The following is a 16,892-nucleotide window of genomic DNA, read 5'->3' on the forward strand; positions in this document are numbered from 1 at the left end:
AATCGGGTATATATTAGGGCGCGGTATTTAAATTATGCATGTTTCGAGCCGCCACATTTATCAACAGCCGATCATTCTTACGCTGTGATTGGCGAGATACGATCGTTTGATAAATTTGAGACTTGAGTCCAGTGAAAATGTAATAAAACCTGATAATGTAATAACTTCCCAATAATGTAATAAAGTTAATTTCCCAATAATGTAATACACTTTTAACCAATAATGTAATAAAGTATTACATTAATGGGAGGTTATTACATTATCAGGTTAGCCTTCATTTCGCAAGTCCTGATAATGTAATAACTTCCCGATGATGTAATAAAGTGCAGCAGACCACCCATTGCTTGGGTTCAAGTGGTGATACTGTGTAGGCAACACTAGCTCAAGAGTTCTAGCGCCACCAACAGGTCAAAGTTGAATGTTTATTAACTTTTGACCCGTTCATCCGTTTTTCACAAACTTTTTTCCGCCATCGTTGATTTGATCAAAAACCTTTAAAAGGCCTCTCTTATCACAAATTTTGTCTTATCTTCTCTAATCTTGGCCCAGATGATCTTCAGACCATGACACACAAATGCATTCAACATCTTCTTGAAATTCAAAGGCACTTGGCTGTGACAGCCAATCAAACTTGATGGTGAGGTCACCAAACAGGAAGTAAGCCCATTTCTCAGTAACTCTTTAGCATATTTTAACCAAACTTGCTACATATGACATCATGACATCATCATATGACTCATGACATCATCCTGGGGACACCCAAAACATCTGGTGACCTTTGACCTCTAGGGGGCCACATATTCAGTCCAATCTTCATGAAACTTGGCATATGATCTTCAGACCAAGTTGAACAAATGTGTCAAACAGCTTTTTCAAATTCAAAACCATTTGGCTCTCTGACAGCCATGATAATCTTGAGTGCAGTATCTCTAGAATGCATTGTTGCAAGTGCTTCAAATTTAGTATGAGTGTTTGTAGGGACTTAAAGATTAATTGATTTGATGGTGAAGGTCAAAGGTCTCTCCTTATATGTCCTTGATGCACGTGTTTCATAGCTGTCCAGTGTATAAAGTCCCTTGTTTTATTATAAATGTATTTTATATTGTATATTTACTTCAATTAGTCTATCTACTAAAACATGGAGGGCAAATGAGGCTTTGGTTAGTGAAGTTATTTCATATAATATTCACATTCAATAACGATAATACATTGTCTATTTGCTATTGGTTTATGGATTATACACCAGTTCAGTATATGGATGCCGAAAGAAAGTTCAAATCCATGTTCAAAATTGCCATGATGAAGACATCAACCATAAAGAAGTTCTAAAATGGTGGCTCTAAAATGAGGTTGCTTTTCTGGATAGGTTGCTTTTGTTGTGTGTTGAAATTAACTGAACAATACAAAATTGTTGCATTTGGAGACCACTGCTATTTGCCAGTGATATTTAAAAAGTTCAGAGCACTGTTGGTAACACTATACATTACTGGCTTTTCTGGATATAGGTTACTTTTGTTGTGTGTTGAAATTAAATAAATAAACAAATACAAAATTGTTGCATTTGGAGTCCACTCCAATTTGCCAGTGATATTTAACGAGCTCAGAACACAGTTGGTAACACTTTATTTTACAGGGTCCCTAATACAATGTATCCAACCTATGTACTTAGTAAAAAGTAAAGTGTTACTGCACTGTTTGAGCAGTGCTTTGTAGCCTAATATTGCTGTTGATTATGTGAAAATGTTCTGAAAGCACTAGGCACAAGTAGTTACATATAGTTTGGAATAGAAAAATAATCCATTCCAAAAACATATAAAAGCTGCAAGCAATGATGAAGGGGCATGTATAGTGGATGGCACCAAGGCTGGTTGAGACCAGGTTTTTTTCCTAGGTTCTAAGCCGGTTTAACGTCAATAAGAGTTAAAGTTTAACACCAGGATGCTCAAATATCAGAATGGCAGCCAAATTCAGATGTGCAAAATAGTTTTGGAGCTATTTGGAGAGGTCTTGCAATATCACCAGACATTGAAAAATAAGTTTGCAATCCACTTATGTGAAGATATAGGAGTTAAAACACATTTTCGATATTGCACCGCCCCCTAGATGGCAAAGTTCACCAAATTGTTTAGGTGTTCCCAGGATGACGTCATGACTCTATATACCAAGTTTGGTTAAGATATGTTAAAGGGTTGCTGAGAAATAGGCTAACTTCCTGTTTGGCGACATAGCCATGAAGTTTGATTGGTTGTCACGGCCAAGCACCTTTAGATTTCAAGAAGCTTTTGAATGCATTCGTGTGTCATGGATACCTCGTTGGTGAAAAACGGATGAACGGGTCAAAAGTTAATAAACATTCAACTTTGACCTGTTGGTGGTGCTAGAGCTCTTGAGCTAGTGTTGCCTACACAGTATCACCACTTGAACCCAAGTAATGGGTGGTCTGCTGCACTTTATTACATTATCGGGAAGTTATTACATTATCAGGACTTGCGAAATGAAGGCTAACCTGATAATGTAATAACCTCCCATTAATGTAATACTTTATTACATTATTGGTTAAAGTGTATTACATTATTGGGAAATGCACTTTATTACATTATTGGGAAGTTATTACATTATCAGGTTTTATTACATTTTCACTGGACTCAAGTGCAGATTTTTATTACATTAACGGGGTTATTACATTAACGGGAATTTATTACATTATCAGGTTCTACAGGGCCAGTAAGTCCAAATTCTCTGAATTCAGCTTCTTCAACGTGAATATTTCTGGTTTCGTTGTTCCTTTATGACAATAAACTGAATATCTCTTTAGTTTGTGGACAAAACGAACAAAATTTATATTTTTTAACATTATATTGACCAAACAACTAATTAATTAATCTTTTAAATAATCAACAGATTAATAGATAATGAAAATAATCATTAGTTGCTGCCCCAATATTACCCATTTTAATCACCAGGACAGTTTGTTCTGGAGAGGATGAGACCTCTGCGGATAATTCTACTACTAGTAGAAACCAGTTGAACAATGAACACTGAAGGGAATTTAAAAGGGAGAAACTAACGGCAATGACCCGATTGCTGCATCTTTTGCTATTGTTTTGCTCAAGAGACTCTAGGCCCTGGAAAATGATATACTGCCAATTTACCTTAACTGTACAAGAATAATAAATGCACAGCATCTGTCAAGCTTTAGCCACCAGTGGAAAGATTACATTCTGCAATTAAAACTTATGCCAATTTATTGGCTGATCCCAGTACTTTTAAACTAAATTGTTTATTTGTGACAGCGCAATGACCTGTGGAATGTTTTCTTGCAATGGCATTCAATTTGCCTTTCTGTGTGCTTGGCACACACATTCTACAGGTGGGAGGTTTATTCAAATAAGGCAGCGCACTGCAGTTTTTTGGTGGAAATTGGATCCCAGACAATGTGCTGATAATAGAGACCTCTGAACCAGGTCTGTTTCTGGTGGAGTGACATTCTGTTGCGTCATGAGAATGACTAGCAATCAGCTCTTTTTTAATGTCCCATCTACTGTCACTCTCTATTATTAAATGTGAAAGAAGTGTAGTGATGACTCAAAGAAAGAAATAATAAGGCTGGCTGGTAGTGGGTTGTTTGGGGCTTACCTTGAGATGGCAGCTGGCTCAAGTACAGGCCAGAAGTGGATTACCCAAGCAGGATTTCTTATGCAAGTTTTGTTGGCCGTTGTTTTCCAAAGAGAGAATCTGGAGGTAGATAGATAGACAGTTTTCAGTAAAAGATATAGTCCAACAGTAGCTTGACAAAGCTTCCAGCTAGCCCAAAGAACAAAGAAGACTGACATTAGTTTATTGTCATTTGTTGAGCTTTTTCTGTCATGCCTCATAGATGTGCCTGGCTGAGAGCGAATGTATTAGTCACCACACTTTCCGATCTACATTTAACTTGAGCTCACCCATTTGCACCTTGCACTGTTGCACATACATTAACCAAAATAGTACGTTTATTTGGAGACACTCTTAAACTGGATGTCGTGCTTGTCCTAGGGTCAAAAATGTCAAATTTTCACTTCTTGTAGGCTAGGAAAAAAAAAGGATTCAGCATTCCTCCTCCTGATTTTTTTTTTTTTTTGCAGCATCTCAGTATCTTTGTGTTGGAATTGTATTTTTTTATTTTTTTTAAGAGAAAATGCAATTTAACAGTGAACTCAATGGTTTAAAGTGTAAAATCCAAACAAATAAAACAAATTTAGAGACCTTACTTGTCTGGTTAGCATTCAGTAAGGGGCACATTGATGGAATTAAAATCCTGGCTACAGCCTTGTAAATTGAATCTAATGACTAGAAATGCAACAACATTTGCATTATCAAGTATCAGATACATAGCTCAACTGTCACTTATCAAAATACATAAAGGGACTGGCTGCTGCCTCGAGGTGTTAACATCTCAAACAAAAGGATGTTTTTAACTCACAGGTCACTCATGCAATTATTTTTCTGTTGGCTTTGTTACTTGTCGATGATGTTCAGGGGCCCTTTTCAAGAACAAAGTGTTCTTTGTTTCAGACACCACAGAGCCCTCATCACTTTATCACCTCCACTGTGTTCGTATATCACAGATTTTCCCCTCCTCCAGTTGTTGAACTTGAGCTTCTTCAATGGTTGTTCAATAATCTCAACGTTATTGCTTAGGAGGCAGAAAAGCAGGCCGCCCTCTCCTTGGCACACAAACTTTATTGAACCACCAAATGATTTTATGACAGAATCCCTTGCTCACATTAAAGTCAAGATTGGCAACATAAAGAATGCACAGATGGTGGGGTTCAGTAGAAACAAAGAGAAACAGGAAATGGAATCTTGGGTAAGATAAAGACTCCGCTTTACAAACACTGCTAACTCTTAATGAGTGGGAGGGACACGAGTATTTAGCAGAGAAAGGAAGGGTGAAAGAAAAGAGCCAGCAGCTTTCTTCAGTTCGTACATCAAAGAGAGATATTCATCAATAACACCAACTTCGCATTACTAAGATAAAGAGTCTGGAGGGGAGCAGTATACTTATTGACTTCAGACTATTTCTCATGTGTGTTCGATCTGAGCAAACTCTTTTGGGAAGGTTTCTACTCCCTAATCGGTGGCATGAATGGAGGAGATGATTTGTTTTGTGGAAGCGCCTAAAAACCAAGACGTAATCATTCTTTGTAATAAGGCATCTGTAGGGCATAATAAATACAGTCCATGAGTAAAAAGTAATTGACTTCACAGACTATAGTCTACAGCCATACTGTGAGCAGGGCTAAAGGCATGCTAACATGCTCACAAAGACAACACTAAAATACTTAGAGAAGCATGCTAGCATTTGAAAATTAGAATTTAAACAGTGGCTACAATTTTAGTCAAATTCTGATCTGCCAGTTGAAAAGTAAGGAGATTGTGTGAGCATGCATGAATATCTGTATGCCTACCAAATTTATTTGCAATCCATTTAATAGTTGTGTTTTAATAGTTTTCACTCAAAACAACAAATGATCACCATTCTAGTTTACCACGTTAGCATGCTAAAACTGGATAATTGGAAGTAAACATACAGCTGAAGTTGATGGTAATGTAATTTTGCAAGCAATTAAGTTGGATTATTTGGAGATATTTTGAAGGAGAGTCAACCGTTCACCAAATGTATTGCAATTGAGAGAGGGATGTGGGTGTCCATGGACCAAATTTCAAGGCAATATCTCAATTAGCTGTTGAGATATTTCACTATAAGCTTAAAACGTCAACTTCATTGTGATGCTAGAGGAAAAGTCAAAATCACCCTAATTATTAGGACACAACTTCTTGGAACCATGAATTATTTTTTGTAAAAAAAAATTATGTGCCTTCAGATCCTATTCATGAAAGGTGTTTCTCTCAATTATGGCAAAAAACAGTGTGCATTAAAACTTTTGCACGATTGACCTTTTGTTAAGCCCCTCCCTATAAAGGCCATTGTCCAATCCTACGTTCGCAACCGCAACTAGGCATGGGAAGCTCGTCAAGCTTTCAGGATTTTGTCTAACAAGAGCATGTAGATGGTAACATTAACCGTTGATTGGGATGGATGCAGACTTAAGGGATAAGGAGTTGAGGCTTGGATCACTTTTCCTTGTCCCGCTGATCGTCCCATCTGTTGTGTGTTAGGATGGATGTGCTTCCATTCACAAAGTTTTTATACAACAGTGAAGCAACACTGACACACTGTCCTCATCAGCTCTCTCTAGGTTGCTGCTGTCGCTGACCTGAATATTTTTCCATAAATGTCCTATTATTTCCTTTAGAATAGGTGTCACTGACGTAGTTGAAAACACCATCAATATGCCAGGTGAAAAACCCTGACAGGCCTAAGCAAAGGGTCAACCGAAGAAGTTTTGCTGAGCTTTGTCTGAATGGAAACATGGATAATGTCTGTACAAAATGTCACTATGTTATATAATCATAGATATAGATGTTTCAGTCTGGACCAAAGTGCTAGAGTGAACTGACGACCGACTGACAGAATGACGTCCCTGGAGCTTTGAGGCTAGTGTGGCTAAAATATGATTAATGCATTACATAGGATAGTGACTGGCACAAAAACAGCCTGTGTTTCTACAAGGACAATCAAAGTGTCACTTCATGCTTTTACAACACTTGACATTTCTGCTGCGCTCTCACATTATGGCTGAACCTTCACACCCTTCAAACGAAATCCCTCACTTCCACAGCGGAGAAAGCCAAATCGCAGCTGCATGTGTGAAGAGACATTAAGACTGCAGCGCTAAGACAGTTGTGTTGGGATTTGCCAATCATTGAGGTTCTCACCAAACTCATTCGGAGTGATTAGGGGCTGATGAGACCTTAATACTGTTTATAGAAGAGGGCTACCATCTCACATGGGGCAGATAACAGGACTTTCATTAGCTCAGTAGGGACTCATATAGGACTGTCTCACGTGGCATTTTACTAGACCGGTTGTGCTTGTCTCAAAAGTAATTTCAACTATAGGAAACATTCCTACATGAGGGAACTTGGTGTTAGAAGTCTCTAAATATTTTTCTAACACTAATGGTAATTTGGGTTGCATTATGTTGAGACTGCAAATTTGATTGCCTCTCCGTTTTTACATTTTCATTTTATGTCTTGAGTAATGATGACATCTGGAAATGTAATAAGAAGTTGTATTTTTTTCTGTCCTAATTTAATGAAAACTGCAATAAGAGTAATGAAATTCGCTTGTTTGGCATAAGAGTTGATTGGGAGTCGGCCATGAATTTAGAAAAAAACCTAATTGTTTCAAGGAGAAACTGACAGCTAAATAACCTCAAAGACTTGAAGTGAAGCCCAGTTGTTAAGCGATCTCTTCTAAATTAAATTGCTCTCGTGCTCTTCAGTTTCTTGTCCACAGGTGCATCAGGGTATAAAAGCAATAACTTTACAATTCACTCTTCAAGAAATGCTTGTTAGATGAGAAGCTCAAACTCATGCATGACTGTGCATTAATTATCACCACACGACAATTCTACCCCCTAAACAAATTGTCACTAACAATTATTACTGTACTAATGACTCTTATTGCACTACACCTTGATTGTTTCCCTTTTTTCCTGTAAGTCGCTTTGGATAAAAGCGTCTGCTAAAGGACTAAATGTAAATGTAAACTATGGAGCTACGGCTGATGATTAGCTTAGCTTAGCGTAAAGACTGAAAGCAGGGGGAAGAAGCTAGCTCCTTCAAATTGAATTGCATTTGTTTGTCTACTACAGCATTCATATCTGCTCTGAGAATCACACAAATTTTCATATTTTTTGGTATAATGATGGTGCCCACCATTTCTGCACCTTATTTTAATACAGCTAACAAAATCTTGAATAAAGCAGTGTTCATCAAGAAGCAGAACAGACGGTCACACTGAGGCAGACAGCAACCTGCTGCACAACACCAGAGGCACAACAACCCACATTAGCTGCTAAAATCTCCCTCTTACAAACAAAAACGATATCTTATCCTGCACTTAAGCCTGCTCAATGAGCAACCAAACAAACATTCACAGTGGAAAAGTTCACTGCTGACGTCAGTTTGCAGGCTCGACAGCTAATTAGCTGCTCAGTTGCAGCACATTAAGCAGCATGTTAACTTTAGGTGCTGTGCCTGATCTTACTTTGGAAACTCACCAACACATTTCACTTTGGTCCATTTAAATGCTGGTGTGGCCCTTCTCTTAAATACCCCTAACAACATGCTGTCTGACCATGATCCCTGTGATTTAACCATAGACTGTCTAAATAACACAGGCTCTCTGGGAGCCTGCAAGCTGCTGCCAATCAAACCCAGACGCTGACCGGAACCTCCCGCCAGCTCAGACGAAAATGAACATTTCTGATAGAAGACCTTTTTTTCTTCCTTTTAATCATAAAAATTATTAACAATTCATTTACACTTTAACCTTAATTTACACTTAAACCTTTAAAAAAGAATCTTCTGAATCTGATTTCATCCACCTCTAACCACTATTTGTAACCCTGAATCTCATTTGTTTACTTTGTACACAAAAAAAAGTAAAAACGACACTTAGCCATGTTGCGCAATCGACTTAAATATAACATCCTCTGTCAGAGCATTAACAGCAATTGTATAAAGAAAGCAACAGAGAGTCAGTGGTACAAATACTGTGTGTCTTATTGGCTCATTAACGACAAAGATATCGACATCTTTACAGCTCAGGGAGCTTTTCCTCTCTTCAATACAACCCTAATAAAATCAAATGAGCACAATCCTCTTCCACTCTCAGGTGTAACCAGGCCTTTGGACACACTGCTTTATTGAACAATCTTCATGCTAAGCTAGTCAAGCCAAATTTATTTTTTAAAGCAGATTTAAAAACAACTCATGCTGACCAAAGTGCTGTACAGGTCAGAGAAGGTAGTTGAAGTTCAAAGATAATAAAAACATTGACAAAAACAGCACAGAATAAAGAGACGGATAAAGAAATCACAGGCTCCAGTCTGAAATCATTCACACAAGCTAAGCTAACCTAAGCTATGCTCGACATCTCTGCAGTAAACAAACAGTCATAGGAGTGGTGTCAATCATCTTTTATAAATCTCTGCAGAAAGCATATTTACATCTACATTTTTATTGTCCTTCGTTAAGAAATGGCAATAACTGGTTCTCGTGCCCTGTGCTTTACAACAAATATTATCCATTTGTCTTTAAAAACTTAACTGCTTCCCTCCTGAGCCTGATGAAAAACAAGGCTGCACTAACCAAACAACAAACTCATAATGCCGTTTCTTTTCAGCCAAAAATGCAAATAGAGAAGTTGCATTATTTTGCATCATATTACCACTTTTTATACACCTCTGTGTGTAGTCTGCGCTCTAATTAGCTAGTTTAGTAGTCTCAACTGTGGCCATATGATTTTATTATTTGTGGAAACAAGAGGCCACATATAAAATATACCATGTTTTTAATGATAAAAGGGATAACACATAACCCAGTTGTACAAATAAACATAGTAATGTGTTTGCTAGTCCCCAGGGACTGTGCTCTAGCAGAATATAAACAAAATGTAGTACTGATCCCAGAAGCGGAGGATGAGACGCAATGGTTATTGTCAGTGTGGAAAGTATAGTTATATAATTTGAGTGCTGTACTTAAAGGAGCAGTGTGTAGAATTTAGCAGCATCAATGTGTGAGGTTGCAGACTGTAAACAACTGAATAACCCACCCCTCACCCCTCCCTTTCCAATCTTTCCAAGCATGTGGCCCATAGATCCCACTAACATACTGGTCCTTTGAGTACAATTTTTAGTTACTTATACGTAACTTTATGTTACTTTCTACTTCTACTCCACTACATAACAGAGGGAAATGTTGTACTTATTACTCTATTATTATTATTATTATTATTATTATTATTACTATACTCTAATATTATTGATCACTTTAGTTAATTTATATGAATCAACTAATACATTTTCATATTATCACAGAAATCTACCCATCTCTCTTTAACAAAAGAATCCAAAGACAAAGAACTTCAAAACAACAACATCATACACTCCATACTCCAATCTGACTACTGCTACTCATATGAATTGGCACGCCTGCACAAGCTTGAGAATGTTGTAGCAAAAATGTTTGATAGTAAGATTCTGGCAAATATGCATTTTGAAAGTACTGAGCATCTGACTGGATAAATTAGACGTAGATTATATTGCATGAGTTGTGTGAGAGTTTGAAACTGATATGTTGATGTAGTTTTGCTTAAACCTGGTCTCCACTTAATTCAAATTGTTAAGGATTTACGTTTTCAGTCATTTTCAGATTCTCCATAAAACTTGAAGCCATGCATGAAAGACAACTTTTTTTTTTTTTTTTACAAATTTCATTTAACATGTGTCAAATATTTGATATCCAAATGGACATTTTAAGAGAGAAATATTCCTGTAAAATCACATTTACCAGCTGTATCATTAAAGTGGTGTACCCTTGAATGCATCATTAATTATAATCCAGTAATATTAATATTAATTCTGCATGAGTACTTTTGGTAAATAAAGTATATTATGATGCTAATACTTTTGTACTTTTTCTAAAGTAAGAGTTTGAATGCAGCACTTTTATTTGTAACACAGTACTTCTTCACTAAAGTAAAAGATCTGAGTATTTCTTCCATCCCTGGTCTTCACTGTCTGCTTCGCTGACTGTGTACTCGAGCGTTCACAGACGATGAAACAGGCCTTGAGGATGAGACACTCGTTGTACCTGACATTTGGTCATCTGCATCGAATGTAAATGTGAAACTGAAAGAGATTTTTCTTTTGCTTGTGTGTGTGTTTTTCACAGGAAAGTGTCGACCTTGGGGAGATCATGTTCTCACTATGCTACCTGCCCACCGCAGGCAGACTCACACTTACTGTCATCAAGTGCAGAAACCTCAAGGCCATGGACATCACTGGATACTCAGGTGTGTTTGTGTGTGTGTGTGTGTGTGTGTGTGTGTGTGTTTGCAACCATGTGTGTGTGTGTGTGTGTGTGTGTGTGTGCTCAGTGGCTCAAAATGAATGATCCCCCCTTTGAATATCCAATTGTAAGCGTGTCAGATAAAGTGAACAAACAGTGGAGAGCCGTGTCTACTGCTGCGTTCTGTTTATTTCAGCAGTTATTAATATTCAACACTTGCAATATTAAGACATTGTCAGCAAATAGTTGCAGGCGGTCTGTTTATTGTAATAGACTGCTGTTCCACTTTCCCATTCCACTACTAATATCACTTGTATAACGTGACATTTATTGTGCATTAAATGCCAGGGTTCAGGTGTAATTCAGAGTTATTTTTTCCTTCCCATGTTTAATGATATTTCACAATTAAAGCCCAACGAGTCCCCTTTTTTTATTTTTTTTAGTTGTCGCTGTCTGTTGTTATTCCAATCTGTGCATCATAAAACAGTAGCAGTAAAACTGTGCCTTCAAGCATATTAGGCTGCAAAGCAAGCACTCTTGTTTGTTGTTTATAGATTTAGTGCAGCTCACATCTGACTGAAACATGGCATAATGGATAATACGAGGCGATTTGCTTCTGACGGATGAAGATTGAAATCAACATTCATCAGGAAGCTTTCTTAGTCGTGCTGTTTAAGCTATCTATGGCCTCTCATGCTCTGTGTTTACACAAGCCGTTGACTCATCTACTTTTATGCACATTACCAATGCCAGGTCCTCCAGGGTTGCTTTCATGCTTAAGTACAAAAAAAAAACACACACTGGGTGATGAATTAGGCCACTGATGGCTCTATCTTTACAGATATCTTTGAAGATGTTTTGACAGTCAAGGCAGACATTTGTAAAAGCTCTGTTCTGTAACAAGCCACGGTAATCTGCTCTTGCAGTTTCCTAAAAAAAAGATGAACAACTTGGAACATGATGTTTCTATTATCAGCACTTCCTGTTGAGATAAAGTCACTCCTTTTCTTCTCACCACAATTAGATCCCTATGTCAAAGTGTCGCTCATATGTGACGGGAGACGTTTGAAAAAGAAGAAGACGAGCATAAAGAAGAACACTCTGAATCCCACCTACAATGAGGCCATTATCTTTGACATCCCGCCAGACAGTATGGACCATGTCAGCCTGCACATCTCTGTCATGGACTACGACTTGTACGTACAAACCAAACATCTCATGTGAAACCAGCAGATCAGGACAGTGAATAAAATGTTGTTTGTTTTGTTTTTTGTGGATGTTTTACCTTCACTATGCAGAATTGTGTTTGTGCATTCATCTGTGAAAGATGGAAAGTTTCTCTCTAAAGTTTAAATAATTTACATACAAAAAAGGTTGGCCGTTGTATAAAACTTAAATTAAAAAAGAATGCATTAAATTCAGATTTTTTTTTTTTTTAAAAGCAAAAGTTTCCATTTTGAGGATTAGATATCTTGTCTCTGTACTTTGTAGTCAATTAAATGTGTAGATTGCAGAGGATTTGCAAATCGCTGCATTCTGTTTTTCATTAATATGAATTGGTGTTTGTAAGAGCATAATTTTGGTGCAAATCGTCATCCAATATGTAATTTGCACAAACATGAAACTTGAAACCTACAGCACACAAACACTGAGAACGGATTTTTTAGTGACGGAGGCAGGCATTCTGTGTCCAATACTAACTTTTTAAATGAAACAGGGTCGTTCGTTTTCCACCCTGTTAGTTTGTAGTTTCTCACCTTCCAAATGAAAAAGTCCACATTTCCATTCAGACCTTTTTTTTTTAGAAAGTGATGCATATTTGTGAGACAGAGCTCAAAAGACTAAAGTAGGGTGAGTGTAAGCTTGATCTCATGTCACTTTTTTTTTTTTTTTTTTTTTTTACATATTTCACAATTTTAATCTGTTTGTCACACACTTAAAATTCCATCCTGTTTGGCTAAATTATGAAGAAAGTTTTTCCTTTTAATAAACATAACTAAGTAGTTTTGTTAGCTACACCTTTAACCACATTTAGAACTGCGAGTGTAAACTGTAAGAAAATATGTTTCCCCCAAAATGTAATTAAGAGGAGACAGGGTTTTGAATAGAAAGCCTATATATTAAGACTTTTTTATTAGCTGCTTTTTGTGGAAATTTGTCTGGACAGGATCTTTAATGACATGTTTTCTTTTGATTATATTCCTCATTTTCAAATTGTAGTTCTTGAGAAGAGTGGTGCACTCCACTCCTTTACAGTATGTGCAGCTATAACAGGAAAGAGAAAAGCAGATGTAGCGCAGACAGCTGACAGAATGAGATCATGTGTGTTAAAAGGTCAGACTGTTTTTTTTACTGTGTAGCATAAAAGGAGCAGACACTATTTCCAAACCTAGCCTCCTGTGTTTTCTTTATCTCTGCTCTTCAAATCAGGTTGTGCTAATAATAAGGGATTAGCAGGTCTTTCATTTACACTTCAAATAGTGTCAAAGCTGCAAAGACCTCCTTCCTGAGATGAGTCAATTCTGGTGTCACAGAGACAATCAGCTGCAGAGTCACTGTATCAAATCGACAGGACACCCACATTCAAATGTGTCTCCTTTTATCACAAAATGCCCTTCTTGCAATTAGAAACCACAATTTGATGTATGAGATGTCTTGTCAGGTTAGGTCAGATGTATTCATACAGTGTGTGTGTGTGTGTGTGTGTGTGTGTGTGTGTGTGTGTGTGTCCACAGGGTAGGTCATAATGAGATCATTGGTGTGATGAGGGTTGGATGTCATGCCGAGGGACTTGGCAGGGACCACTGGAACGAAATGCTGGCTTATCCACGCAAGCCCATTGCACACTGGCACCCCCTGCTGGAGTCCAAGAAGTCTGAGAAAGAGGTAGGTTTGAGTCTGGAGTCATTTTTAAAGGAGTATTCTGTAAACGTGGACATATTTATTTAGGATGAGGAGTCAGGCACTTAGGTTGTAATTCCAACCGATTTAATCAAATTGTGGGGAGATTTTGAGAGGAATCATGAGTCAACAAACAAAGTCTACTGCATGTGGTTGTAACCCACACTTTTAAGCAGTGTGCCTACTCAACCCTTCTAGCAAGGCGTCTTATTCTTTTGAACTGGAAGAGTAAGCGTCCCCCCTCTTTTGGCAGGTAGATTTGTGAGGTCATGCATTTTCTCAAAATAGAAAAGATAAGATACACAATACAGGATAGTACAGTGGAAAATTCGATGCAGTTTGGCAGCCATTTTTTTCTTATGTGAAACGGCTTAATTGGCCACTTTGTATGTATAGTACTCCGTGAACTGGTGCAGGTTATGTGTCCTGTCTGTGTCTTTTTGTTTTTATTTTTTAGTGTATATATTTATTTATTTATTTGCTGTCTTGTTCTCGGTTGGTTTTCTGTTGTGCTTGATTTCGATCCTTCTCTGTTCATTATATTTGTATCGTTCATGTTGTGACTGTACTTTGCCTAAATGAAAAATCAATTTATTTATTTTACCTTTTGTATTCCTATTTATGCTGTTAAACATGCATTTAAGCAAGTTACTGCACTGTAAACATATTGAAAATTGCAGTTTCATCTTATCTGGTTAAGTGCCCGGTCGTATATGTGGTCCTGTGGTAGTGTCGCTGAAAAATTGTGGCTCCCTCCAGCATTTAAATTGCCCATCCCTGGTGTAACTTATAGTAACCTAGTAGCTTATTTTGCCATTATTATGAGTACATTGTCTAGTAGGCTATTATGGTGCACTACAGTTCCGTGGTTTGTCCAAATGGGGTTGCCGTACATCAGCTGTTGCTTGACAGTTGGTACAATTAATGTAAAATACTGGCAATTAACGTAAGCTAACAAATAACGTAAGTCACTCAAATCTGAACACACAGACACAATACACATCTTTTTGGAATCAACATGACTTACTCTTTCTGAAGATATCATTATCCCCGATGTTGCGAGTAAACGTCCATAAATCCGCGTAGAAAAAAGACGTTTTTCATAAATCCAGAACTTGCCTAAAAATCTTCCCGTTTTTAGGTTTTCTTCATTATCAAAGTTAAACAGTGATAGTTGTCTGTACATTCATGATTATTTATTTTTTTAGCTAATTTGGTGTTTAATGCTGCTAATGTCCCACATCGTGGACAAATATCTATGTCAAAAGAAAATGTGGCTCAAGTTGTAGGCCAGTTTAACTTTATCCTTCCTGTTTACATCCCCCGAAGCATTATGGGAACAATAGTGACAAAATATATTATTGACTTTTTTTCGTGTTGAAAAAAATATTAACAATTCATCATCAACATTGTTCTTATATTTTATTTCTTTATTGAATATATGTATTTTTGAAACATATACTTTGATAATGCTTTCTATTTTATTTGGGGCATAAGAGGACAGGGCTTTTGTTTTTGTAGTTTTGATATTGTGAAGACCAAAGGTGCTGACAACATTGTGTGTGAAGAGTTTATATTCCTTGAATGAATGTTTTCAGTCTCTTTTATTATGATGTCTGTGCCAATTCTCAGTCATTTACGTCATTTATCAAAGAAAGGGTTGAATGTTCAAACAATCAATCAAACTTCATTTATATAGCTCTTTTCATACATATAAATGCAACACAAAGTGCTTTACAAAAAATAAGAATAAAAACAGACAATAAAAATGACAAAACCCACCCCTCCCATCCTCACATACACATCTGTATGTACACATACACATACATGCACACACACGCACATAGACACGCACACAGCACACATTGATTGACAGTGTAGAGATATGGCAAGGCATATGGCATGTTGTGCTTATTATAAAAAAAAATTCTGTACTATACTAAATGTGAAAATTAAATAAAAACCTGCCCTTATATTCCTGAAACACTGGTATCTTTATACTCATATTTGCCCTGTGTTGAAAGTGACCTGAGAGTGACAGTGCTGCACCATATGCGTTATGAATCATTTCCTTGTGTCTGTGTGTCCTGCAGTGGAAGGCGAGGACAGCCAGCTTTGACAGCCAAGGCTCCTGCCCCTCACCCAGGCCCCCCGCTAGTCCCTGAGCAGAGCCACCTGTGACCCAGCAGCCCAGAAGGGGGTTTCCTCCCTCCTGCTGATCCACTTCCTGTCTGTATGATCGAGGAGAAACACAACCCCACTGTCTCTCTCTCTCTCTCTCTCTCTCTCTCTCTCTCTCTCTCCCTAACTGTCCCTCCCTTCCTCAAGTCTAGTCCCAGAGCACTCCCAAGAACTGATCTAGGACCACTGTCAAGTCAGTTAGTTGTGTGAAGCACAGTCTTTTCGGGTTTAAAATGTGGGTGTTGTGATGACCCAAAGCTGCCCTCGGTGTTCCTCAGAAGCGATTTGCTGGACATCCAGGCTGCAGACGTTTAATATTGGGCTGTCCGAGCTTAGGTGAAGGAATCTGATTGTCCTCACATGCAGACTTTCCAAACACTGAAGATTCAGTTTTGTGCTGCAGAGACTCTTTGATAGATAAACTCGGATGTAGCTCCACGAGAGCTGCGGAAGTTTCACAGCGGAGGACACGTCCAGGGAAGAAAAGAGACTTAAACTGGATCTGAAGCTATTTCAAAACTCTCCAGCTCTCTCTCATTGAATTTCCAGTGCTGTATTAGCATAAAAATCATACTGAACTGTAGCATTTTGGAACTATTAGATGTTAAACTGCTCCATTCGTCGTTATTGTCTGTGAATAGCAAAACTGAAATTTCAAAGCTCCAGCTGAGTTCACTGTACTTCCAATTTCATCAATAACATAAGCAATTATCTGATCTGCAGCTCATTGAGGAGAAAATGGATCAGGCTCAAGCTTTAGTGTGTTTAAACGAGCAGCCAAGAAGTTTTATGTAGCGAGGTCGAGGGAATAACAACATTATTGGTATTCACACAAGAGCAAATTG

General features: G+C 37.7%; 1 protein-coding gene and 1 long non-coding RNA gene across 2 annotated transcripts in view; one reads left to right on the top strand and one right to left on the bottom strand.

Annotated features, from left to right (window-relative positions):
- Positions 1–15,204, bottom strand: part of LOC131971509 (uncharacterized) — a 28,673-nt gene extending 13,469 nt beyond the window's left edge. Inside the window, exons 1-2 of the long non-coding RNA XR_009394392.1 lie at positions 14,894–15,204; positions 3,637–3,735 (exon numbers count right to left, since the gene is read on the bottom strand). This is a non-coding gene — a long non-coding RNA (uncharacterized LOC131971509). The remainder of the gene's footprint in view (positions 1–3,636; positions 3,736–14,893) is intronic.
- syt6a (synaptotagmin VIa) overlaps positions 1–16,133 on the top strand; it is a 72,571-nt gene extending 56,438 nt beyond the window's left edge. Inside the window, exons 4-7 of the mRNA XM_059333011.1 lie at positions 10,849–10,969; positions 11,990–12,161; positions 13,701–13,851; positions 15,960–16,133. Of these exons, the coding sequence (XP_059188994.1) occupies positions 10,849–10,969; positions 11,990–12,161; positions 13,701–13,851; positions 15,960–16,031 (516 nt within the window). The 3' untranslated portion in view covers positions 16,032–16,133. The remainder of the gene's footprint in view (positions 1–10,848; positions 10,970–11,989; positions 12,162–13,700; positions 13,852–15,959) is intronic.
- Positions 16,134–16,892: the final 759 nt, after the last annotated feature.

This window comes from Centropristis striata, chromosome 5 (genome assembly GCF_030273125.1).
Source record: "Centropristis striata isolate RG_2023a ecotype Rhode Island chromosome 5, C.striata_1.0, whole genome shotgun sequence".
Classification (NCBI taxonomy): Eukaryota; Metazoa; Chordata; class Actinopteri; order Perciformes; family Serranidae; genus Centropristis; species Centropristis striata.